Here is a 26,947-nt window from a genome sequence, read left to right as displayed (position 1 = left end):
AGTGCCCCACTCTGATGCCAACACTGCCACAGAAGTGAAACTAGGCACAGAGAACAGCAAACCCTTCACCTGCCCTGAGTGATCACCCATGACTGTGATGATGGAGATAGTGCACACAGACCTGCACTAGCCAGTGCCCCACCCCCATGCTAACACCACCACCTGCACAACTATGCACATAGTTGCCCACAGGAGCCTCTAGCCCCCCAAGCCATGTTGCCTTCATTACTGTAGTGAACACCCACACAGGGGCAGGCACTCTAGCACCCACTAGCACCCTGCAGCAGCCAATAAGTGTACACCCCACCATGCTGCTGCCACTGCTGCTGTTGGCACGTACAAAGAAGGACAGATCCCACTGCCACCACACTACAAAATGCTTTGGCTGTCTGAGACTACCCATTGGAACACAGTGACCAGTGGTCCAGAAGCACCTCACCCCCAACCCCACCCCCACCCCCAGCATGGATTCCTAACCTTGAGGAGCCAGAGAAAAAAAAACAGGGCCTGATACAGGTCCCCTAGAGTTAGAGCACACAGTCCAGGAGTTGGGAGCTGAGCATTGGCCCCCTAAAATCTTCCAGAAATGAAGCCAGTCAGCTGAACCCACCTCATACCACAATCAAACCCTCCAGGTCATCGAATAGGATAAAAGAAAAAAAAAAATCCAAAGGTCAGCAACTTCAAAGACTAAAGAAATATCAGCCCACAAAGATGAGAAAGGATCAGTGCAAGAACTCTGACAACTCAAAAAGCCAGGGTGCCTTCAATAGCACTACCTCTCCAGAAAGGGTTCTGAACTGGGCTGAGATGGCTGACGTGACAAAAAGAAAATTCAGCATATAAGTAGGAATGAGGATCATTGAGATGCAGGCATACATTGAAACCCAACCCAAGAGAGCTAAGAATCACAATAAAATGATATAGCAGCTGACAGACAAAATAGCCAGTATAGAAAACAATGTAACTGACCAGATAGATCTGAAAAACTACACTACGAGAATTTCATAATTCAATCACAAAGTATTAATAGCAGAATAGACCAAGCAGAGGAAAGAATCTCAGAGCTTGAAGACTGGCTTTATGAAATAAGACAGTCAGACAAGAATAGGGAAAAAAGAATGAAAATGAATCAATAAAACCTCTGAGAAATATGGGATTATGTAAAGAGATAAAATCTATGACTTACTGGTGTCGCTGAAAGAGACAGGGAGAGTGTAAGCACTTTGGAAAACATATTTCAGGATATCATCCATGAGAACTTCCCCAACCTAGCTAGAGAGGCCAACATTCAAATTCAGGAAATGCAGAGAACCCCAGTAAGATACTTCACAAGAAGATCATCCTCAATCCTCAAAACACATAATAATCAGATTCTCCAAGATTGAAATGAAAGAAAAAATGTTAGAGGCAGCTATAAAGGTCAGGTCACCTACAAAGAGAAGCCCATCAGACTAACAGCAGACTTCTCAGTAGAAACCCTACAAGCCAGAAGAGATTGGGGACCAATATTCAACATACATAAATAAAAGAAACTTCAACCCAGAATTTCATATCCAGTCAAACTAAGCTTCATAAGTGAAGGAGAATTAAGATACCTTTCAGACAAGCAAATGCTGAGGGAATTTGTTACCACTGACCTGCTTTACAAGAGATCCTGAAGGAAGCACTAAATACGGAAAGGAGAGGCTGTTACCAGCCACTGCAAAAACACACTTAAGTATGCAGACCAGTGACACTATACAGCAACCACACAAACAAGTCTGCATAACCAGCTAACATCATGACAGGATCAAATCCACACATGTTAATAACAACCTTGAATATAAACAGGCTAAATGCCCCCAATTAAAAGGCAGAGAGTGACAAGCTGGATAAAGAACCAAGACCCATTGGTATGCTATCTTCAAGAGACCCATCTCACTTGCAGTGACACCCACAGGCTCAAAATAAAGGGATGGAGAAAAATCTACCAAGCAAATGGAAAACAGAAAAAAGCAGGGGTTGCAATCCTAATTTCAGACCAAACAGACTTTAAACCAAGAAAGACAAAGAAGGGCATTACATTATGGTAAAGGATTCAATTCAATAAGAAGACCTAACTATCTTCAATATATATGTACCCAACACAGGAGCACCCAGATTCATAAAACAAGTTCTTAGAGACCTTCAAAGAGACTTAGACTCCCACACTATAATAGTGGAAGACTTCAACACCCCACTGACAGTATTAGACAGATCAATGAGGCAGAAAATTAACAAGGATATTCAGGACCTGAACCCAGCAATGGACCAAATGGACCTGATAGACACCTACAGAACTCTTCACCCCCAAACAACAGAACATATATTCTTCTCATCACCACATGGCACATACTCTTAATTTGGCCACATAATTGGACATAAAACACTCCTCAGCAAATGCAAAAGAACTGAAATCATAACAACCACTCTCTCAGACCACAGCACAATCAGATTAGAAATCAAGACTAAGAAATTTACTAAAAACCATATAATTACATGGAAATTGAATAACCTGCTCATGAATGACTTTGGGGTAATTAAAGCAACTAAGGCAGAAATCAAGAAGTTCTTTGAAGCTAATTTAAACAAAGATACAACATACCAGAATCTCTGGGACACACCTAAGGCAGTGTTAAGAGGTAAATTTATAGCACTAAATGCCCACATTAAAAAGTTAGAAAGATCTCAATTTAGCAACCTAACATCACAATTAAAAGAACTAGAGAACCAAGAGCAAACCAATCCTAAAGCTGGCAGAAGACAAGAAATAACCATAATCAGAGCTGAACTCAAGGAGATTGGAACACGAAAAACCATTCAAAAGATCAATGAATCCAGGAGGTGTTTTTTTTTTTTTTTGAAAAAAAAAAAGTTAATAAAATAGATAGACCATTAGAAAAACTAATAAAGAAGAAAAGAAAGAAGCTCTAAATAAACACAATTAGCAATGGCAAAGGCAATATTACTACTAACTACACAAAAATACAAATAACCATCAAAGAATATTATGAACACTTCTATGCACACAAATTAGAAAATCTAGAAGAAGTTGATAAATTCCTGGACACATACACCCTTCCAAGACTGAGCCAGGAAGAAATTGAATCCCTGAACAGACAAATTACGAGCTCTGAAACTGAATCAGTAATAAATAGCCTACCAACCAAAAAAAAAGCCAAGGACCAGACAGATTCACAGCTGAATTCTACCAGATGTACAAAGAAAAGCTGGTACCGTTCCTACTGAAACTATTCAAAAAAAATTGAGGAGGAGGGATTCCTCTCTAACTCACTCTATGAGGCCAGCATCACCCTGATATCAAAACCTGGCAGAGACACAACAAAAAAAGAAAACTTCAGGCCAATATCCTTGATGAACATTGATGCAAAATTCCTCAACAAAATACTGGCAAACCAAATCCAACAGCACACCAAAAAGCTTACCCACCATGATCAAGTAAGCTTTATCCCTGGGATGCAAGATTGGTTCAACATACACAAATCAATAAATGTAATTCATCACATAAACAAAACTAAAGACAAAAACCATATGATTATCTCAATAGATGCAGAAAAGACTTTTGATAAGATTCAACAGCACTTCATGTTAAAAACTCAACAAACTAGGTATTGAAGGAACATACCTCAAAATAATAAGAGCCATCTATGGCAAACCAACAGCCAACATCATACTGAATGGTCAAAAGCTGGAAGCATTCCCCTTGAAAACCAGTACAAGACAAGGATGCCCTCTCTCACCACTCCTATTCAACATACTATAGGAAGTCCTGGCTAGAGCAATCAGGCAAAAGAAAGAAATAAAGGACATCCATTTAGGAAGAGAGGAAGTCAAGCTATCCCTGTTTGCAGAAGACATGATTCTATATCTAAAAAACCCCATGGTCTTAGCCCAAAAGCTCCGTAAGCTGATAAACAGCTTCAAAAAAGTCTCAGTACTTTGTACAAAATCACTAGCATTCCTACACACTAAAAACAGCCAAGCTGAGGGCCAAATCAGGAAGATATTCCCATTCACAATTGCCACAAAAACAATAAAATACAGCTAAGGAATACAGCTAACCAGGAAGGCGAAAGATCTCTACAAGGAGAACTAAAAAACACTGCTCAGAGAAATCAGAGATGACACAAACAAAGGGGAAAACATTCTATGCTCATGCATCAGAAGGATCAATATCACTAAAATGGCCATACTGCCTAAAGCAATTTATACATTCAATGCCATTCATGTCAAACTACCAAGGACATTATTCACAGAACTAGAAAAAACTTTTTAAAAATTCATATGGAACCAAAAGAGCTCAAATAGCCACGACAATCCTAAGCAGAAAGAACAAAGCTGGAGGCATAACATTACCCGACTTCAAACTATGCAACAGGGCTATAGTAACCAAAACAGCATGGTACTGACACAAAAACAGACACATAGACCAATGGAACAGAATAGAGAGCCCAGAAATAAGGCTGCACACCCACAACCATCTGATCTTTGACAAAGCTAACAAAAACAAGCAACAGGGAAAGGACTCCCTATTCAATAAATGGTGCTGGGATAACTGGCTAGTCATATGCAGAAGATATCGAAACTGGACCCCTTCCTTACAATATACAAAACAAAACTCAAAATGGATTACAGACTTAAATGTAAAGCCCAAAACTGTAAAAACCCTGGAAGACAACCTAGGCAATACAATTCTGGACATCAGAATGGGCAAGGATTTCATGATGAAGATGCCAAAAGCAATTGCAACAAAAGCAAAAATTGACAAATGGAATCTAATTAAACTAAAGAGCTTCTTCACAGCAAAAGAAACTATCAACAGGGTAAACAGACAACCTACAGAATGGGAGAAAAGTTTTGCAAACTATGCACTGACAAAGGTCTAATATACAGTATCTATAAGGAACTTACACAAATTTATAAGAAAGAAACAAGCAATCCCATAAAAAAGTGGGCAAAAGACATGAATAGACACTTTTCAAAAGAAGACATACATGTGTCAAACAAGCACATGAAAAAAAGTTCATCACTGATCATTAGAGAAATGCAAATCAAAACCACAATGAGATACCATCTCACACAGTCAGAATGGCTATTATTAAAAAGTCAAAAAATAACAGGTGCTGGTAAGGTTGCGGAGATAAAAGAACACTTACACACTGTTGGTGGGAGTGTAAATTAGTTCAACCATTGTGGAAAGCAGTGTAGCAATTCCTCAAAAACCTAGAAACAGAACTACCATGGACCCAGCAATCCCATTACTGGGTATATACCCAAAGGAATAGAAATCATTGTGACACAAAGACACATATATGTGTTCATTGTAGCACCATTCACAATAGCAAAGACACGGAATCAACCTAAATGCCCATCAATGGTAGACTGGATAAAGAAAATGTGATACATATACACCATGGAATACTATGCAGCCATAAAAAAAGAACAAGATCATATCTTTTGCAGCAACTTGGATGGAGCTGGAGGCCATTATCCGTAGCAAACTAATTCAGGAACAGAAAATCAAGTACCACATGTTCTTACTTATAAGTGGGAGCTAAAAGATGAGAACACATGGACACATAGTGGAGGGGGACAACACACACTGGGGCTAGTTGGACAGTGGAGGGTGGAAGCAGGGAGAGGATCCAGAAAAATAACTAATGGGTACTAGTCTTAATACCTGGGTGATGAAATAATATGTACAACAAACCCCCATGACACAAGTTTACCTATATAACAAACCTGCACATATACCCTTGAACTTAAAAGTTAAAAAAGAAAGAAAGAAAGAAAATGGTATGAGAGGAGCAAGCCCCTCCTCTAGGGCTGTTTTTCTTCTTTCTTCTTATTAAAAATGGACTGTGAGATTGGCTTCACAATTGTCAAGGGGTGGGGAGACTGCCATGTGATCTGAGCCCAGCAGTAAGTAGCCAGCTCACCCAGATAGAGCAGGGACCACAGGGAGAAAGGGCAGGGTGCTTAAGCTGTTTTTAATCGGGGTCCCTGAGAAACCTGCAGAAACCCAGGAGGAGCCCAGTGTGTGCTACACTCGCGCTAGGAGCACAAGCTGCCCTCTGCTCGGGCATGTGAAATGCATATGTTCTGCTCTAGGGGTAGCAGATGATGGTCCTTGACCTGCATGAACAGAGTTTAGAGAGTCCTCAGCCTCCCTCATGACTCCTCAGATGTCATACTGTCCTTCATGAGGAACCTCTCTGGGTTTCCTGGGGATCTCTCCAGACAGAATTGGGGTAGATGTTGCTTTGCAGGGTTAGGTCTGGTGCAGTACCCTAGAAGCTTCATGGGGGGCTGAGTCAGTCCTGCCTCAGAGGAAAGGACAGAGAGGAAAAGGCTACAGAGAGCATGAAGAGACTCCATCAGCTGGGAGAGGGAGGGGGAGAGAGGATAGGCAGGAGATGTCTCTGAGAAAACCTAGAGCCTCAAAAGCCCTGTTTCCCTGATTTTTGGCAGGAGCAAAAGGATTGTCTAACAACACAAAGCACCTGCCTCCCCAACACTGCCCAGAATTCTTGGCTATGCCAAACTCAAGAGTCGTTTAGGAGTTGGCAAAGTAACCAAATCTTGGCCACTACCTGTTTTTGTAAGTAAAGTTTTCTTGGAACACAGATGTGCTCATTCTTTTGTTTTCCATGGCTACTTTCATGCTGCAGTGGCAGAGTGAAGTAGTTGTGACAAAGACCGAATGGCCCACAAAGCCTAAAATATGCACTCCCTGGCTGTTTTCAGAAAAAGCCAGCTAACTCCTGATTTAGGTTAACTAGAAAACTTTAAAAGATTTTTATAGTAAATTAACTTGGGTTTTAATCCTCAATCTGCAACTTGCTAGTAATACGAATTTGTGTGAGTCTCTTAACCCCTCTAGGCTACAGTTTCTCAGCTGTGAATTATTTATAGCTACCTCCCAGAATTACAAGAGAATTGAATGAGCTTAAGCATGTAGCACACTCAGCCCTGAGACTGGGATCTGGAAATCCCTGGAAATGCACTGTGTATGTGCCATGTCTTAGCCCAGTCCCTTAGCCCAGTCCCTGATGTCCTCTGCACTGTGATTGTGTTTAATTGTGGTAAGATACAGATAACACACAATTTACCATTGTAACCATTTTTTATGTGTGCAGTTCAGTGACATTAAGTACATTCACTTTCTTCTGCAACCACCGTTATCATTTATCTCCAGAACTCTTTTTATCATGCAAAACAGAAACTCTGTACCCATAAAACAGTGTCCTCATTTCGCCTACTCCCAGCACCTGGCAACCACCATTCTATTTTCTGTCTCTCTGAATTGGACTACTCAAGGTATCGTATATAGGTGGATTTATATAATATTTGTCCTTTTGTGACTGGCTTATTTCACTTAGTATAATGTCCTCAAGGTTCATCTGTATCGTAGCATGTGTCAGAATATTTTTAAAGGCTGAATAATATTCCATTGTATGTATATACCACATTTTTGTTTCTCCATTCCTTTGTCAGTAGATACTTGGGTAGCTTCCACCTGTTGGCTATATGTGAATAATGCTGATATGGACATGGATGGGCAAATATCTGTGCAAGTCCTTGCTTTTTATTGTTTGGTGTATATACCCAGAAGTGGAATTGCTGGATTATAGGATAATTCTATTTTGTAAATTTTTTGAGGAGACACCATACCATTTTATACAATAGCTGCGCCATCACATTGTAATTTTAAGGTGCAAGTTGTCTGTCCTGTCTTAGAGAAAAGAAACGGGCATTTCTGCTGAAAAGGGAACCTTCTACTCGTATCCAGCCGCTGTTATTCTTTGTGTCCAATCTACATGAGCAGCGGCAATTTTGCCCCCCTGGAGGACGTATGGCGATGTGTCATGTTCACGACTACGCCAATTGCCATGCTTGGGGATAGGTTCCAGCCCATGCTGAGGTCGGGAGGGAGTGGGTGGATGAGCAGAAACAACACTCAGGGGGCTGTAGGCAGGTGAATGTGGTTTTATTCAGCAGCAGCTTTCATCAACAGCTTTCTCACACTGTCCGCCCTGTCATGGCTACTTAATCTGGTGGCCCCCACACACAGCTGCATGGCCCGCTCTCCCTTGCCTTCAGGGTCAGCAGCTTAATTCTTTCTTTGGGCATGTGTCCTGGCTCCCTGCAGTCTGTCTGCAATGACAGACAGCTCTGACTCTCTCTCTTTCTCTGGGCACAAGCGCAAGCATGCCTGCACAGTGTCAACAGGACAATTATACCTTTTACAGACAATAGTGGTGTACAGCCAAGTGATGGCCTTCTCGTGTTATGGCTACCTGGCTGTGATAACAAGTGGAATTATACGCCTGCGCTCTAAACTCGCTGAGTCACGCAGAATGTAAACATTGTACCTCGGTCTGTCCTTGACCAAAGCACAGCCATGTTCCTTACACAGTGTATGGAGGCATTTTTTACTGAAACGACTGGTGAGGGAAGTGCTGCCGGCGTTTAGCAGGCAAAGGCTAGGGATGCTGCTACATATCCTGTAATACACAGGATGGTCCCTCCCCTGCCTTCCCCTCCATTACCCCCTTAACCAAAAATTGTCCATTCCAAAATGTCGGTAGTGCCAAGGTTGAGAAACTCTGGCCTATACCACGTAATCAGCCCAAGCCAAGCACATCAAGGTGCAAAGCAGGATAAAGTTGATCCTGCCTTCCCACCTCCCACTCTCGTCCTAAAGAGATTTGGTATAGCTGAGCTGTACCACAGGGAAGAGGGTGGTTGGTGCTGGAATGGGGGGTCTGAAAAGAATGCCATGACTGCCCCAAAAGGAGGGACAGTGTAACTCTGGACATAAAAAATGGATATCCTCTGATTTTCTCCTTAATAAAAATGTCATGGAAGCATGTTTGAAGCTGTGCAACCGTACGCTTTAAGCTACATGGGGTATGTTACTGGGCTGGTGACCAGGAAGGTAAAGGAGTCTGGCTGGAGTGCAACAAAAGACATCACTTTCCTGTGGCTCTGGGGCATGTACTCTCAGGACTGCTGCTGTAGATGCCTCATGTTCTACGTTCTGGAAGGCTGCCAGTCACTATGAGCCTTGCTGAGAATTAGCAGTTGGGCTGGTCAGGATCTGGAGTGTGTGAGGTCTAGACCAGCATTCTGTACATAGGCGCTCAGGGTCTCCTGCCATTGCTCTTAGTCAAGCGCTTATCTATGCCTTCCTTCAACACTTATCTGAATAGTCCATGTTTGTCAGCATTGGGCTAGATCCTGGGGACACAACAGTGCCTAACGAATGAGGTCCCTGTTCTCAGAGCACTGAGGGAGCAGACATTCATCAACGAATCACATATATCAGTATATCAAATGCTAATCGAGAAAGACTTATGAATGAGAGAAAGGTAGTTTGGGGAGCTTATATAACCTGACCTAACCTGGGGAGGTGCAAAGGCCTTACGGAGGAAGTGATGCAGGAGCTAAGTGTGAAGAAAGAGTGAGGCTGGGGTTTAAAGGAGCCACGGAGTTCTCAAGAGCTCCTAGGGCCATGGGCAGTACGAATAGGAAGCTGAGTTCCTCCTCATATGCCTCTCTTTTTCCCTGGCCCGCCCTTCCAGGTGTGTGAAAAGCTGTGCATGCCACAGGATCTCTGGAAGGTTGGGTCTTGGTGCTGGCAAAAGAGACTTTGTGTTCTGATTTTGGTGGTGCTGGTAGATGGGTAGGTGTGGGAGGTAATGAAGGTGAGGGAATAACAGAATGAATGCATTGGAGAACTATGAGACAGTTGCTCAAGCCCTGGATGGAAAATCAGTTCTTTTCCCAGCTGTGGTCTGCACTGTGACTTTAGGCTAATCTCAGAGCCTCTCAGGCCTATTGCACGGTGGAATAAATAATCTTGCTCCCCTCCACCCTGCTTATCTCACTTAGTTAAAAATGTAGGCCAGGTCCAGTGGCTCAAGCCTGTAATCCCAGCACTTTGGGAGGCGAGGCCAAGGCAGGTGGATCACAAGGTCAGAAGTTCAAGACCAGCCTTGCCAAGATGGTGAAACTCTGTCTCTACTAAAAATACAAAAATTAGCTGGGTGTGGTGGTGAGCACTTGTAGTCCCAGCTACCCGGGAGGCTGAGGCAGGAGAATAGCTTGAACCCGGGAGGCGGAGGTTGCAGTGAGCCGAGATTGCACCACTCTACTCCAGCCTGGGTGACAGAGCAAGATTCCGTCTCAAAATAATAATAATAATAATAATAATAATAATAACAATAATAATAATGATGATGATGTAAACAGTACCAGGGGACCATACCAGAATAAGCTGGTTTTCTGTGGCTTTGCAGGCCCTGAGCAGAGCGATAAATAAGAGGTAATTATGGTTATTAATACTAAAAGATTTTTCAAGGAGGGCCAACAAAACAAGGTGAAAGAATCAGGTGTAGTGCAGTTGCAGAGAAGGCTGAAGAAGCACTCAGCGCTGATTTGCCAGGACTTGAATAGTAAGAATTACTTGGAACCTATAATATTGCTTTCCCCATCTTTGCTGACAATGGGAGAAGGAAACTGGCTTGAGATGTAGACAAGAAGGACTGGGATTAGACAACGGGGATTTGGGGTTGGAAGTGCTGCTGGATTCAGGAATGGTGCCTAAGGTGAGCTGTGAACTAGCCTCTCCTGGTTTATGCTAACATGAGAAAAGTGTGTGGGGTGTTTGGGTGAAAGGCATGTTGAGGGTCCCGTTGATCTCTGGAATTTTCTTGCAGCTCATTTCTTGCTCCAGCCCAGTGTGAGAGACCACATTTTGAATCAGATCCAGCAATCCTAGGCTGAGGGTGGGGAAGGAGGAAGGATTATCCCAAGGAAGGACTGGAATGTGAGCGTGACAGGAGCTTGCGCTTTTACCCTCCCTCAGGTGTGATGCTTCTTATTTCCAATGATGCTAATAAAATCCCTGCTTGCAAATTTGACCCTCTCCTCACCCCATGTTCTCCTACTGTAGCTTTTGAGACAGCTGGTTTATGGATTGTTGATAAGTCAGAGATTCTGCTGAATGCTAAGCAGATGTACTTCCAGAATCTTTGCACACTCTCTCTCACTCTCCTTCCTTTTCTGAAAAGCCCATTCATATTTAATTCAATTCTTCTAAATGGCTTCCACATCAGCCTGTCTTCCCACTTTATAATGCATCATAGTCTCCCTTAATGCATGTACCTGCCAAATTAAGCTTTATGGCTTATTAGCTAGAACCGCCATGGGATCAAGCCAAGTATTCTTGCCAGTTATGTTATGGGCTTTCACACCTGCCAGCTCTTTTTTATCGTTGAGATTGGTATATACCTTTCTTCTTACAAAGCCCTGTATTCATTGTCTTCAGCTGTCAGTCGCTGACTGACAATTTCGCACAGTTACCGCTTAGGTAACTGGGAGGAAGGGAGATGGTTGGCTGAGACATAATGAACTCTCTGGGGAGTTCTCATTTGGAGACCTAGATTATTTGGGTATGAGGAGACACTTGCTTCAACTATGCAAATTACCCTTGGCTGGGGGCCATTGCACATCAGGCCGAAGGCCAGAAGGGAGCAGCAACAGCTCAGCTACTTTGCTCTTGGGCCTATTAGTTGGTCTCTGCCCTTCCCTCCTTGTGAGGTCTGAGTCTGTTCTAGACTCAAATCCAGCGATGACCTCCTCACACTATCTTGTCCAGTCCCCATTTAACACACAAATACTCTTCGGGGCTTGATACCTTAAGCCAATGGCAGTTGAGATCTTATTAGGAATTCCTTACCAGTCAGCAGGGAGCTGGAGTGGAACCTGGACTCGGGGCCTGGGTGTGGGTCACTCAGAGGTAGGAAGGGGGATTATCCCATATCCCCTCAGAGCTCAAGGACCAAAATGTGTGTCCACAGACACTTACAAATGCAGTGCTGAGGCACTGGGACACCAGGGGCCTCCAGCAGGAGAGGCCTCTAAGAGTAAATGACCCACACCCGCATCATGGTATGGGAGAGGGAAGGGGGCTTAGGGAGAGCAGGGAAGACAGGGTTTGAAGCCTGGCTGTGCCATGTACTTCCTTGAGGGGCCTCAGTGGGCCATGAGTCTCTCTCTCTGTCTCTCTCTCTGCCTCCCTACTACTTTATATTGAATGCTTTCTGTATGCAGGCACTGTTATATGCTTTACATTCATGATTGCATTTAACTTCACAAAACCACGCTGTGTGAGTATTATCCTGAAAGTATTTGGTCCTGTACAGTTTGAGTCCTTTACAGATGTTAAGAGTGCTGGCTTTGGAATCAGAGCTGGATTTGACTCCTGGCTATGTCGTTACTAGCCATGTGACTTTGGAGGCGGTAATTTCACCTCAAACTTCATCTGTACAACTGAGATAATAGTGCCTAGCTCAAAGTGTTGTCATGGGAATTAAATGCAGATAGATAAATAAATGCATATTTACATATTTATTTATTTATAAATTACCTAGCAAATGGCCTAGTACATTAGTAGGCACCCAATCAATGGTAGTTGTGCTAACATGCAAAGGAGGAGAGGGATGGTGAAGCAGTCTGGATGCAGAAGCTTGCTACTGGCTTTTGTAGGACTGGGCCGAACTCTAGACACTTTCTGGCAGAAGGCTCTGCAGTCCCAGGTCACCTCCCCCACCAGTGAGTGTCAGTGTTAACCAGTACACTCTGGGTTGTTTTCAGAGGCTGCATAAGGAGCTACCGCTCAGCCTGGAGGAACTGGAGGATGTGTTTGATGCCCTGGATGCTGATGGCAATGGCTATCTGACCCCACAGGAGTTCACTACTGGATTTAGTAAGTTCTGATGGGTGCTGGAGACCTCAGGGTTATGGGTCTACCTAACGCTGTATAAGGTGCATTCCTGTTCCTTGTAGACCTGGGGGCAGGTAGTAAAGCTTTCCTGCCCTCCTTTCAGGGACCTGGAGCTCCAGGTCTCCAGGCTCTGGATTGCTTGGGCCTCCTCACATGCCCGTCTCAGCTGCTTACATTGCCACTTGCTCAATGCCCGCTGCACTGCCATTACCAGGCTCCCTCCCACTGGTACTGGCAAGGGAGATGGACGGAAGCTCTGCAGAAGGCATAGCATAAAAGAGGGAGCTGTGATGAGATTTGCAGCCTCTCCTTTTCTGCCTTCATAGAAAAATGGCCAAAAGGTGGGACAACTGGATGGCTCGTTCCAACCCAAGTCTGGCTGGATCTTCCAGGTTGAGGGATAACAGCTATCAGAGGAATTTCTAGAAGGTTTGAACAGACTAGCCATTCTCAAGGTAACCAGGAGGAAGAAGAATTGAGATCTATGAACAATATAAAGAAACCAGACACACTATCCTATCAGATACAGCAAAGGCAAATTTTGCCATACATCTGCCTCATGTGTGGGGCCATATAATTTTCTTGTAAGTATCTGATGCCTTTCCTGACCTTCAGGAGCTTCTAATTGACTTGGGAGGATAAGACAGACTGCTGTAACACTGGACAGCATGAGTATGGAGGAAGTACACTGGAAACTGTTAAGGAGCTTGTAGATGTAAAGCCTAGTGATGCTAGCGGGAGGATGACTAGGAAGACAATAGGAGCCTTTGCAGTCAGGGTGCTAGAATGCAGTGCAGGGAAAGGCCTTGTTGCTTAAAGAAGAAATCAACAGAGATGCATTCTAAGCCAGATGTTAAGCAACTGAGAACCACAAAGGAGACACCGTATCTGTCTTGCATTCTGCCATTCCTAGATTCTAGTGTCACTGGTGGGGTGTTTGTGGAAGTGGAAAAGACACAGAATCTGGAACGTGTCCACGGACCCATGTCCATGGATCTTTGCTGGAGGGGCTTTCACTACCCTTTTCTTCTCTCAGATGAACCTTCAGTGATTCCTGGCAGGTGAGAGAGCTGAGCTCTTCCTGGGTGGGTATGGTCTAATTCGGATCCTTGTGCCCTGCACCCCCCAGGTCACTTCTTCTTCAGCCAGAATAACCCAAGTCAGGAAGATGCAGGTGAACAGGTGGCCCAGCGCCATGAAGAGAAGGTGTATCAGTCCAGAGGGGACGAGGATCTGGGAGACATGGGCGAAGACGAGGAAGCCCAGTTCCAGATGCTGATGGACAGACTTGGAGCCCAAAAGGTGTTGGAAGAGTAAGTGGTGACAGTGATTTGTAGAACGGAGACCAGCCTGGTAGGAACCTCTTCCTGTGTCCATTCAACAATTAACATTTGCTAACCATGTGGTGCCGGTCCCTGCACTGGAATGCAGTGCAGGGAAAGGCCCATTGGTTCTGCCAGTGGGGGCCTGTCCTTTGTGATGACCTGGCTGTGTGTTGGGCTCTGTCTCTGCTGTTTACGTTTTTTTTCTTTAGGGGACATTCCTATTCTCCTTCTCTCCCACCCCCTCTACCTTCCTCACTCCTGGCCATGCGTTATCCCCCAGTCCTCGGCTCAGCCTTGCTCCCCATGGGGCACTCACACATCAGAGGTCTGTACCATGCTCTCAGGGTCTTTCATGGAGTTCTCCCTAAGGCTTTCTATCACCGTCAGCTCCCCAGCATATTTACTTCTCCTGGTTCTCTAGAGCTACGCTGCCTCCCAGCGGCCCCAGCTGTGGGCGCCTTCCTGGCCAAAACCCGTCATGTGGAAGCATTTGCACATGGTGTCCCTGGCAAACCAGGCTTGTGCAGGAAGCCGAGGTGGGAAATGAAGCAGTTTTTAGCAGGCCACTACTTGGAAAATTTTAGATGGCTGGGATCTCAAACAAAACATAATTACCCCTCCACCATTTTTTTTCCTAAAAAGTGCTTTGGAATAGACACATGGATCTAAGCCCTGACATTGAAGTAAAGTAAAATAAAATAAGTGAAATGTGGTGTTACAGCTAGTAGAAACCAAACAGAGGGACTGAAAAGCATGTAACACCTTCTGCCCCTTTAGCCTTTGCCTTTGGCCTTTTTGTTTTGGGGTCTCTAGGTCTTGGGTTAGGTGTGTGTTTCCTGTAGTGTGGGAATGCCCTACTGATTACAGTTGACGTTTCCTGAGCTTGGGAAGAGAAGGGGCTATGGTGGAAAATGATAAAGAGGAGGCAAGAGAGAAGAGGCCTATATATGATTTGCGGGCTGAAGCTCTGTGAATTTTTCAGCAAACAATTTGGTAGACTGTGGCAGAATTGGGAAAGGCTGGCAAAAGTGTGTTCCAGGCAAGAAAGGGATAGGCAAGGGCCTAGGAAAGATCCTGGTGGGGGCGCTATACAGGAAGTAGAACTCAAGACCAGCAGCAGTAGCAGCTTTGCTGAAGGCCTAGAAGGGGCTGCAACAGGTGATCACAGAAGGTGCGGCTGGGCAGGTGGAGGGGGCACAGGTGGGTGGGAAGTTCATTAGTCATACACCTGACCCAGCTTCTCCAAGGACAAGAGGCCAGAGCACAGCGACCATTCCTGGTGACAGTGTGACACCTCCTCCTGGAGAAGGGGGAAGGAGAAGGCAGTGCAGGTGAGCTGAGGCACTGTAATGGAAGGAAGGGGCCTCTCTGCCCAGCCCTCACTGCAGGATAGCAGCCTTCCTGGCAGGGTTCTCAATTAGAGTCCACCAGACATGAATTGGAGGACCTATAGTAAAGGCCAGTGCAGAACTGAGCCAAAATGAGATGTCCCGAAGAAGAGGAGGTTTTGTGGAGGTTTCAAGACTGGTCTGTAAAAACTGATACACAGAAGATGGCGGCCAGCCACTTTCGTCCTCACTGAAGTGGCCTTAGGTTGCAGCATGAGGGAAACATTCACAGCTGTAAGACTTCAGATAGGGAAATAGAAAAGGCTATGAAGATTTGAGGGCTCTTTAAAGATTTTGCTCACCAAAATGATTTGTGTGTTGTTCTGGAAGCAGTGAAATGGATTGATAAACCTCCCAGAAGCCCTTCTAGCCTATACTCCTATATCCTCCCAGGAGGGGTGGCCTTGGTGTGTTCTAGAAGTTCGAGACTGCACATCTGCTCTTTGACTTTTCTTAGTGGTCCAATTGGCTGAGTGATTTGACAGCTTAGTGAGCTTTGGCTTGTTTTTCATCAAAAGTTGAAAGACTTGTCCCTTTTCCAGAAATCTGGGGCAAGATGTTGTTGCCATGACTAAGTAGTTCAAAGAGTGTTGGAAGAGGAGCAGGTGGGTCTGCAAATCTCACTGGGGACTTTAGCTCAGTTGGCTCCAACAGGAACCTGGCAGGTGTGGACAGACAGACCTAGGCTGGCAAGGTGAGCCTTGATTTTATGATGCATTTACTTCATGATGGCGTGTCTCAGTCTATTTGGTTTGCTGTAATACACTGCCATAGATGTGGTACTTTATATAAATAACCAAAATTTATTTCTGGCAGTTCTGGAAGCTAGGAAGTTCAAGATCAAGGTGCCAGCAGATTTGCTGTCTGATGAGGTCACATTTCCTCATTCACAGACAGTTGTCTTCTCACTGTGTCCTCATATGGCAGGAAGGGTGAATGAGCTTCCTCTGGCCTCTTTTATAAGGGCACTAGTGCCATTCGTGAGGGCTCTGCCTTCATGATCTAATCACCTCTCAAAGTCCTCACCTTTTGGTACCATCACATTGGGGTTAGGATTTAAACATATGAATTTGTAGGAGATATAAACATTCACACCACAGCAGGGAACAACCTGCCACAGGGATGGGAGGTCACCATGGTGTCTTTCTGAGACCCTCTTATCTCTGAACCCTTTGCCACATCTAAATTTTACCTATCGGATGAAATGAGACCCCCCACAACATGCTGTGTGTGTGTTGTGGGGCTTGGAGGAATGGAACTCGTTCTGAGAAACAGAGAGGCTCCTTACCTCCTCTTCTCCCATTTCCCAAATTCACCCATGACATCCAGTACAGTGCAAGGTTTACAACAGATCATAATAAATACTTGTTGAGTTAATAAGGAAATGGGTGGGTGGATGGATGGATGGATGGATGGATGGATGGATGGTCTAAATAAGTAGGCGGATGTTTGGATGCGATAGAAGAAAGAATTTATGGAAGTAATGGAGCAAGGAAAGGAGGAAGAGAGGGATGAAGTGTTAGAGATGACCAGATAACTGATCAGAGGTGGGCCTATTTCTCAGTGGTCCTCTTCTCTGCTGGGTGCAGAGAGTAATGTCCATTCCCCAAGAGTGTTGCTATCATGGCACTATTGAATATCACTTCAGAATAAGGTTTCTGAAATATAATGCTTAATACACAAGCACAAAGGATTTTATTCGTTCTCCTGAGGGTTCCTGGTCACAGCTATCCTCAGATCTTCTGTTTTTGGAATTTAATGGGAGACAAGTCACATTTATGTTTCTGTTTTTGTGGTTTTTGTCTTAAAGTGATTTATTAGGGAGGTACTCCCAGAAGAAACTGGTAAGGGATTTGGGGAAGTGGGACAGGGAAAGGAAGTAAAACAAATAATGGCGTAATTTTAGGAAGAGTCCTGGTTCTCCAGGGGTATTATTTATGTAGTCATAATACTGTAAACATTTATTTAATATCATATTTTGGAGTTAGCATACAGAGTTTTAAAACAATACTAATTATAGAACACAGTGTCAATGGCACTAGTCCCATTCCTGAGGGCTCTGCCTTCATGATCTAGTCACCTCTCAAAGACCTCACCTCCTGATACCATCATGTTGGGGGTTAGGATTTAAACATATGAATTTCTGGAGATATAAACATTCAGACCACAGCAGGGAACAACCTGCCACAGGGATGGGAGGTCACCACCCATTTCTCAGTGGGCCTCTTCTCTGCAGGGTGCAGAGAGTAATGTCTATACCACAGGGGCATTGCTAGCATGGCACTATCAAATATCACTTCCGAAGAAAATTTCTAAAATATAATGCTTGTTATACAAGCACAGATAATTTTATTCTTTATCCTGAGGATTCCTGGGGAGCCAACAGAAATCTGTTGGTGGCAGATTGTCAAGGTGCAGGTGACTGTAATGGACAAGCAAATTTTGGAAAGAGCTCAAGAGAAGTATAGGCATACAGATAACTTTATCCTCATAAAACGAGGGTCATAAGTGATTTTCCATAATTAGGTTAAATTAATTAAATGTGAAATATACATTACATAAAGTCTCAAAGTTTCACAGAGTAAAAAATCAAAATGTAATTGTGTTGAAAGGATGGAAGGAGGTGAAGGACTTATATTTTCAATAGCTGGAAACTTGAAAGATTAAGACACAGAGTGAATATTTAAGTAACAAAAGACTGAGAAGACAGAGTGAATATTTAAGTAGCAAAAGACTTTGAGAAGACAATGAACTGAACTAGTTATTACATCTTGTTATATAGATGTGAAAAAAGTGTTGGAAAATACATATGTACCCATTAATTTAAAAAATCAAAAGCCTGATTGTTTGGGGGATAAGATTTATGTTTATTCTCTACTTTGCTAGAATAAAGTTGAATCGATAATTTGTAATAAACTAGCCTGTGAAATTACACTTGAACCCTACTGTTTATTGTTATATAACTTTCAAACTTGATGCTATAACACTCTATTGCCTGCTAGCTGTGAGAAATTGTTAACTTTTATTGAATCAAAACCTATCCTCTTTCAGATTTATGTTTAACTTAGCTTGATCATCGGCCACAGATTTTTTAGTTTCTCCAGAAAGGGAGAACAGGGTCCACCATGTGTGTCTCCTCCTCATTCCCTCCCTGGGTGTCAGCCTGAGCCCCTGTATCTCTGTCACTGAGCTGTGTACACACGTGCCTCTGTGCCCTTGTCTATTGGCCTCCGGGTCTCCCAAGTCTCTCTCGCCTTGTCTTTCTGTGTGCGCACATCTTTCAGACTTGCTTCTTCCCTTCTTTTTGCCTGTCAGTCATCCTTAGTGCCACCAGGCCACAGTGGGATGCTGCATATTCTCTTCCCTTCCTGCAGTGACAATTGCTTTCTGCCATCCCTCACATGGCACGTCTTTACCTCTCAGCAGTGAGGACCATCCTTCCTGGGGGCAACAAGCTCTCTGCTTTAGCTCCATAGTGTGTGTCCTCACACGCACTGGGCTCCTGTCCTCTCTTCTTCCTGGCATTTGGAGATGCACCTGAGCACGTTGCTGTGCACACTCAGCCCCATGAGCTCATCGCTGTGCACGCTCAGCCCCATGAGCTCATCGCTGTGCACGCTCAGCCCCATGAGCTCATCGCTGTGCACGCTCAGCCCCATGAGCTCATCGCTGTGCACGCTCAGCCCCATGAGCTCATTGCTCTGCACGCTCAGCCCCATGAGCTCATCGCTCTGCACGCTCAGCCCCATGAGCTCATCGCTGTGCACGCTCAGCCCCATGAGCTCATCGTAAAGGCCACAGGAGAACAGAAGCAGCAGAGCGAGGTGGGAAAGGAGGCCAACACCGGAGTCAGACAGCCCTGAGCTGGACCCCTGACTCCATCAGTTACTGCTGGGTGATCTTAGACAGCTCACTCCACCTCTCTTCACCTGCTTCCTCATCTGTAAATGGGGTAATTGCAGCTCCTGCCTCGTAGGGTTATTGTGAGGACAAAATGAGCTGATATCCTTGAAGCTCCTCGCATGCAGCAAGCATTCGGTCCGTGTTAGCTACTGTCATCTTTATAATGATTCTGACGGTACTGTTTCTGGCTGTCAGTTTCCTATCTGGGAATCTCTGTATTTCCCATGGAGCCTCATTTCCACACTTCCACATGAGCGTCCCTTCTCTTGCAGTGAAAGTGATGTCAAGCAGCTCTGGCTGCAGCTGAAGAAGGAGGAACCTCATTTACTATCCAACTTTGAAGATTTCCTGACCAGAATCATCTCCCAGCTCCAAGAAGCCCACGAGGAGAAGAATGAACTGGAGTGTGCCCTAAAAAGGTGGGTACCCCAATGTCAGCCGCTTTCTGTAACCATATGTGAAAAAGAGAGACACACAGTGCACTTTCTCTTAGATCTTCTGCCAAAACATTGTGCAATGCCTCCTTATCGCTGTCTGCCAAAGTGGGGAGTGGGCCCTGTGTCTGTCACGATATATGTATTTTTAAGCTCTCCGTCACCTTTTTAAGCTATATGGTAGGCACTATTCTAAATACTTTTTATACACTAGCTTATTTAGTTCTCACCACAACCCTTTGAAGTAGGGACTGGTTATCATTTTGCACATTCATTATCTGCACATTTTGCAGGCAGAGGGTTGGAAACCCAGAAAGGTTAAGTAGTACGCCCCAGAAGGCACAGCTTGTAAACAGTAGAGCCAGGACTGGGAGTGAGCTAGCCAGGTGCCCGTGACCAGAAGAAAAATCACTCTGCTTGCCTCCAGGCAGTAAGATCCCAGCATACTGGGCCATCCCCCAGGGCCAGATCAGCCCACTTTGCAGAGGTGGCGTGTTTGGTAAGGTGACCTATAGCCCTGCTGAATGTCCCTCCTCCTGGCCGCTCTCCCCACTCACGGCCTCATGTCTCTTCGTCTGCCCTATTTGCCTCCAAGACCTCTTCAGGAGACAGGACCAAGCATTGTTAGAAACAACCCAGAGTCCTCCTCCCTCACAGCCATGAATCTGAAGAAGCTGCTGAAGAACTGAACCAGTGTCAGAACAGGCAGGTATATCACAAAACTGGGGCAAGCCTGCTAGGTACCAGTCCCTTCATGAGAATGCATGGTTATGGGCACTGTGCTGTTCATAGTCCTTTAACACACATTTACAGCCATGAGCTCGCATTTTGTGAACGTGGACTTAGATGTGGTATGACTAGGGATGGTTCATAACCCTGAAGGTGAGGCCACAACACAGGGCTGGGTTTGAGTAGAGCTTGGAAGCATACAGAGGAGGCCCTACCCCATGCTTCTGCCATGAAATCTTGTACACACCCAGAGATTTGCTCATATTCTGTAGGAAGCCTCAACAATCCCTTGGCTATGCAGTTCCACAGACCACCTGCTCCTCCATTCAGATACTTCCAGCAAAGTCTGGAAGGCAGTTTCAGAGTTTGTGCTGAAATAGTCTTAGAGCAAACATGCAGCCTCTAATTGAACAAGAAGAGATCACCATGTGTCGCTGTGTAGATCATCTATTTACACATTATTCTGAGTCCCGGCTCCTTTTCATCTTGTGTCTCCCCGACCTTAACTCTAAAAATAACTTGCTGAGGTCCATTGGGTATACACAGATCTGGGGAGAAAGGACTTTTAGGACTCTGCATTATGAGGAAGCTGAGGACAAGTATCACTGGAGGAAACATAGTTTGGCTGGAGAACTGTTAAGAACATTCTGGGGAGAGGCTCCCAAAGCTCAGAGAAGGGAAGGATTAAAAGGTATATTTTTATGTAGCCATTACCTAATTAAGAATCAGACGGAACTGAGTTGGATTCTTGAGTCTGCCATTTACTAGCTATGCAACTTAGGACAAGTTACCTAACCTCTCTGAGTCTCAGCTTCCTTATCTGTAAGATAGGGACAGTATCCATCTCACAGAGTTTTCAGTATTAAATGAGATAATGCATGTAAGTATTTGGAACAGTGCTGGCACATAAGTATTCAATGAATGTCAAAATAATTATTATTAGTATTTTAAATAAGTATCTTTGTTAGTCTTAGAGGATTTGTCTGGCTGAAGTGGAGAATTTGAGCCTCACTGTAATCAGAGGCTAAGTTTAAGGATCCCTGTATCCTTCCAGACGACAGTGTAGAGACTTGCTGTTGACAGTGTAATCCATGGTCCAGCAACATTGGCGTCACTTGGAAACATCTTAGGAATGCAGAGTCTCGCCCCCAGCCCCAGTGAATCTGCATTTTAGCACGGTGTCCAGGTGCTTAGCATGTAACTTTGGGAAGTAGGAGGCTGAGAATCAGGAGTTTCTGGGTTTGAGTCATGTATGGCTTTGCAACCAGCTAGCTCTGTGACGCTGCTCAAATTTTTTGTTTTCTCTTGAGCCTTGGTTTTCCTATCTATAAAATGAGGCAGCTAGATTAGTTGCTGACCCCACTTCACCCTTTCTCCCCTCTGACCCCAGCACTGATCACCTGGAGGAGCCACAGCAAAAGTTAAGTGGTCTCTCCCAGACAGGAAGGCATTCTTCTGTTCTCTAAGGAGATAATTGCAGTCTGAAACAGTGGGCAATTACCCAGCCTTAGCCTGGCATCTCATCTGCAGGACCTCCTCTGCTGGCCTGCATTTCTGCAGGAAGAAACAAGTACCCCTGACTTGCTGGAGAGCTGCTTAGCCCTGGCATCCATCTTTAAGGGCCTGTATTAGTGGTTTGTCCTCATTTAGTAATTGTGCTCGAAACGTTTTGAGATGAAAGTCGAGCCACTCTTGGCTGCATGTGCAAAACCAGCTCAGCCAAAGGTTCCAGCCTCTCCATGTCCATCCTCAGTCAGTATCCCTGCCAGCCATGCCTGCTCTGGGGTCAGCTGATCAAGGCCCACTCCCTGCTAGGGAACTGTGTTGGGATTGGGGACTCACTGAACTCTTTGGCCAGTCTCATTCCAGAGGTATGCTCTGGATGCAGAACCAGAGAACTGCAGACTGTTTTGAGCAGGGCACTGAAATAGGAGGCAGGAAGGACTGGAGCTCTTGCCCAGCTACTGGCACTTACCAGCTGTGTAACCTCAGGCAACTTGCATTACCTCTCTGTGCATCAGTTTCCTTATTGGCAACATCAGATGTTTTCTACTAGAGCCTCTTTTAGTCTCTTCTATTTTTTAAAAAAAAGGTGGGTCACACCTTGCTGGTGGACCTATGTATAAAGGCACTTGTAACTCAGATGTCAAACAAGAGACTGGAAATCCCAATAGGGTATAGGATATGAAAATGGGATTCTTTGCAAATGACTCGGGGTGAGGTTAAGTGATTCTGAGACATCTAGAAAGTGAGTTTGGAGGTGTGAGGTTGTTTGTGGGAGGGACATTTTCAGGTTTTAGAGAGGAAGTGGGAGGAGTCTCTTGGGGATGGCCTGATTTGGGAGGGAGCCTAGAGGAATCCCAAGAAGAGCGGGTTCTGGTGAGCTGTGAGAATATCTCCCAGGCGCCTCCACACACTCACTTTTCATTGTAGTGGATGACATTTCAATGAGTGCCTATCCTGGAAGCTGGGGATGACAGCTCAGGTCATGCCTGCTGCATGTCCACTCCAGGCCAGGCACCAGGGGGAACACAGTCTGTGTGTAACCAGTAGCTAGCATCGAACCAGCACTCCCTCTTGTCAGGCTCTGAGTTAAGCAAAGGGAACATAGAGTCCCTCTCCTTGAGGAGTTCATGATCACACCAAGGAGACAGCGCTTAGATGCATGGAAATTCTGCACAAGACAGACCAGAAAATCCTCCTGCAAATGAAACATTAGACAGCATTGCCATGGGCAGAACAGCCCCTACTTTTTCTCCTTGTGCAGACCACACACCTTTCTCCCACAGGGCCAGAGAAAATGAGGCTGACCTCTGGGGGAGTCCGGCCTTATGCAGGTTAGGCAGGACACACACTCCCTGTCCCCAGCCTCCCAGGCTGGGCCATATCCCCCAGGTCGCACTGTGGCTGTGAGTGGAAAAGGCCCATCCCAGCTTCCTCCTCACATTTACCCCACTTCCTGGGAGGGAGGAGGTGGCAACTGAGGTGGCTGAGTGCTAGGCAAGCCCTTGATAGCTGAGGCCAGGAGAACCCCTCAGAGTGTCCTGGAGCATTGTTAGAAACAACCCAGAGTCCTCATCACTCACAGCCATGAATTTTTTTTAATCTGCATATCAGAAATAGGAGCAGGAAAGGAGTCTGGGAGCATTCAGTCTCCCACACCCTTGTCCTTTTGCACAGAGGTTGAAGAAATTTCGGATTCAAGCCCCTTCTGGGCCTCTACTTCTCTCCAAGGAAGGGAGGTGAGACTTCCACTGAGCAAGTCCCTTCTGCATTCACAGTGCAGATGTGCGGAGGTCTTCACAATTTAGCATGAGGGATATAGTGTAGACATTGGGGAGAACTTAGAATTGGGAATTTCTTTGCCATGGAAAGCATCCCCTGCATTTACCTTTTTCTGGAACAAAAGCTTGAGATTTCCAGGGGACGTAGAGCAGTGCTGTCTGGAGGCAGCAGTAGATACAGACTTTTCACCAGAACCGCTTTGGGATGCCAGAGGTCCCACCCCAGGGGGGCCAGTTCACTTGTCTGAGGTGGGGGCTTAACGTCTGTATTTGTAATGTATGGGGGCAAGGATAAATTAGGCAGCATCTGAGTGGGGTGCTTTGAGCTCTGAATGAAAGTGTTTTCTAGATCAAAGGCCAGCCCTAGGCTGTGCTCTGCGAGGGCTCCGGCTCACTACTCTGCAGCTCTGTAGCCTGGGAATACCAGCTGGCTGCCTGTTTGGCATCATTGGTTGTTGCCTGTTTGGCATCAGCCTTGACAAGCTTAGCAGCAGTCCCCATGCCCTCTTTGGAATCAGCTCCTCATCTGCACAGTGTTCCCTGGTCCATCTGAATCAGACCTCAGGCAGTTTCTTAGGAGCTCACAGGCCCTTAAGTTGCAGCCCCTACCAGCTGCTATTCAGCCACTTCCTGTCCACAGTGATTCCCTGTGCTCTGGGAAGGTGTCCAGACCAGGAGGGAGTGCACCTTACAGACTGACAGGCAGCCTCAGCTATGATGGCCTGCACCCCCACACAAGCCTAAGGATTGGCAGCCTGTGTTGTGGTGCCTCGAGGACAAGAAAACTGTCCCCAAAGCTTTTCAGGGAAGAGATGTCATCACATCACTGGCCCTGCCTCCAGATAGGGCAGCAAATAAAGTCTCATATTCCTGGCAGGTGGCCCTTACATTCCACAGAGTTCTTAGTGACCTTGGGGAAGGCCTCAGCTGCATAGTTCTTGAATGGTAGGTTGCTTAGATTTACCAGAGGATTTTTAAATTAAAAGGTAGTTCCCCCTCCCCTAGAGAGTCTAAATCAGTGCATCTCAGGGAAGGGGCCCAGGAACGCGCACCATAACACACACATCCCAGGCGGTTCTGATACAGGCAGGCTGCAGACCACACTTTGAGAAATGCTGCTTTAGCCAGTTCTTCCAGAATCAGTCAGCCAGCAAAAGGTATATCCCGTGGTGCCCTTCCAATCTGGAATGCTAGTCCTATTCTTAGGGTGAAGTTCTCGGCGAGGACTCTAGGTGACGAGGTTGTGACTTAATCGAATGCATGTCTTCTGTGGGTATATTATTATGTTGAGCATATTGTTAACATTGCCCTGAGAGCAAATTGAAAAGTGAGGACTGTTTATGCTCTGTGTACACCATGGGCATGCTTTGTAAACGTGACTAATAAAAAATGATTTGCTTTATAGAATAGGATAAAGCTGCAAAGTTGGTTTATACAGGCAGCAGAATCTAATTTGGAAGAAACCATCCATCTTGAAAATCCAATCAGCAATTTCACAGCCTTTGCAGAATTTTCTACAGACTCTTACGTTTTCCTTTCATTCAGCTCTACTCTAATCATGCATGTATGTGTGTGCACGTGCATGCGCCCACGTGTGTGTGTGAGAGAGATGGAGATGGAGAGAGACAGAGATAAGCAGATAATTACAGAGACTGAGAGAGACTGATTTCAGGGGAACAAAACTCTAAACAGGATTTTTCTATTGAGAGCTTCTTAGCTGTCAGAGGACTGCAGCTTCCTGAAGAAGGTGGCAGAGGGCAGTGGGGAGTCTAAAACCCTGTTTACCATTCCCTTCCCAAGCACAAAACTGGCTGAGGCTGAATTTGCTTCCATGTTCTTCTCTTGCAAAGAGCAGACTTCTTGAGACTTCTGCAGTCGAGGGTCTTCATTCTGTGATCAGCATATTGGGGCGGGGAGTGGGAGGGAATGTGGGTAACATGGGGGAATGGGAGTCAAGCCCCTCCCATAATGTTGCCTCTCTTTGGCCGTGGCAGTGCGGACTGTTGGCCCCATACCTTGCTCCAGTTCGTGCTCACTCCCCAGTTGACAGATTCCAGGTGTAATTTGGAAGACTGACAGTTCTAAATGCAAATGTAGGGAGTTATCTATTTTACAACCTAGGCTGCTGGGCCAGATGTTGTAGTGATGTGAATGGAACCATGGGACCCGAGTCAAGGCCTGGGTTCTGCCTGCTGCTCTGACCCTTGGAAATTTAGTTACTTCACTGTTTTGACCCTCATTTTCTTCATTTGAAAAACAGAGGCATAAGAAATACATGAGCTTTATAAGCCTTCATTCTATGATGGGGAGGAGGGATTCTCCTTCTCTTTGCATCTAACTTTGCAGACCAGGAGACATAATTGATCAAACCACAGCCCCAAAGACACTTGCAATCAGAGTGGCTACTCTCCAAGGCCAGTGGCCATTTCTGAAACTCTGCCTTGAGTTCAAGCTCCTGAAATGTACCTAAATTGTAGAGAAATGCCATTTCCTCTCTCCAAGGCCAAGCCTACACTTTCATTTACAAAAGGCAGAAGCTACATTTTTCTTGGAATGATTTCAGCACACTCCTGCCTACAACCTAGGCAGGGGAATGGATGACTTTCTAAGACCCTCTGACATCCCAACAGATTTTATTTAAAAGGGAGGACAAAGGAGAGAAAGAGCAGGAAAAAAATCTTTTGACCAAGCAGTATTCCACAGCAGGAAGGCCTTGGCCTATGTGCTGTTAGCTGGAGCTCCAGTGATGTTGAGTATTAATGCTTCGCTCCGGCGTAGCACCTTAACTCGCCGTGTGCAAAGCACTTTGTGAAGGTTAATTAATTTTCACAGTTCCTGTGGGAGGCTGGCAGGATAAGTTAATGCTAACTACATCTCACCTTCTAGTTCCCTGCAAATTATCTGTAAAGGCCTCTCAGAAGCTACGCTTTGTATTTACACTAGAATAATGAATTCTTCACCCCTATATCCTTCTCACATATCCCATCCTCCTCCCATCCTTAGCTCCCCAGTAACCCAGCACCAGACATACACATGAACATGTGCGCAC

At 45.2% G+C, this 26,947-nt stretch overlaps 1 protein-coding gene across 5 annotated transcripts in view; it reads left to right on the top strand.

Moving 5' to 3' along the window:
* The window catches only part of CRACR2A (calcium release activated channel regulator 2A), a 142,955-nt gene that overhangs the window by 60,177 nt on the left and 55,831 nt on the right, over window positions 1-26,947 (top strand). For all 5 annotated transcript variants that reach the window (XM_054445470.1, XM_054445472.1, XM_054445471.1 and 2 more), the window contains 3 exons: window positions 12,706-12,817; window positions 13,965-14,148; window positions 19,724-19,870. In XM_054445470.1, coding sequence (XP_054301445.1) covers window positions 12,706-12,817; window positions 13,965-14,148; window positions 19,724-19,870 — 443 coding nt within the window. The remainder of the gene's footprint in view (window positions 1-12,705; window positions 12,818-13,964; window positions 14,149-19,723; window positions 19,871-26,947) is intronic.

The sequence above is a fragment of the Pongo pygmaeus genome, chromosome 10 (genome assembly GCF_028885625.2).
Source record: "Pongo pygmaeus isolate AG05252 chromosome 10, NHGRI_mPonPyg2-v2.0_pri, whole genome shotgun sequence".
Lineage (NCBI taxonomy): Eukaryota > Metazoa > Chordata > Mammalia > Primates > Hominidae > Pongo > Pongo pygmaeus.
This window is presented reverse-complemented; position numbering and strand designations above follow the sequence as displayed.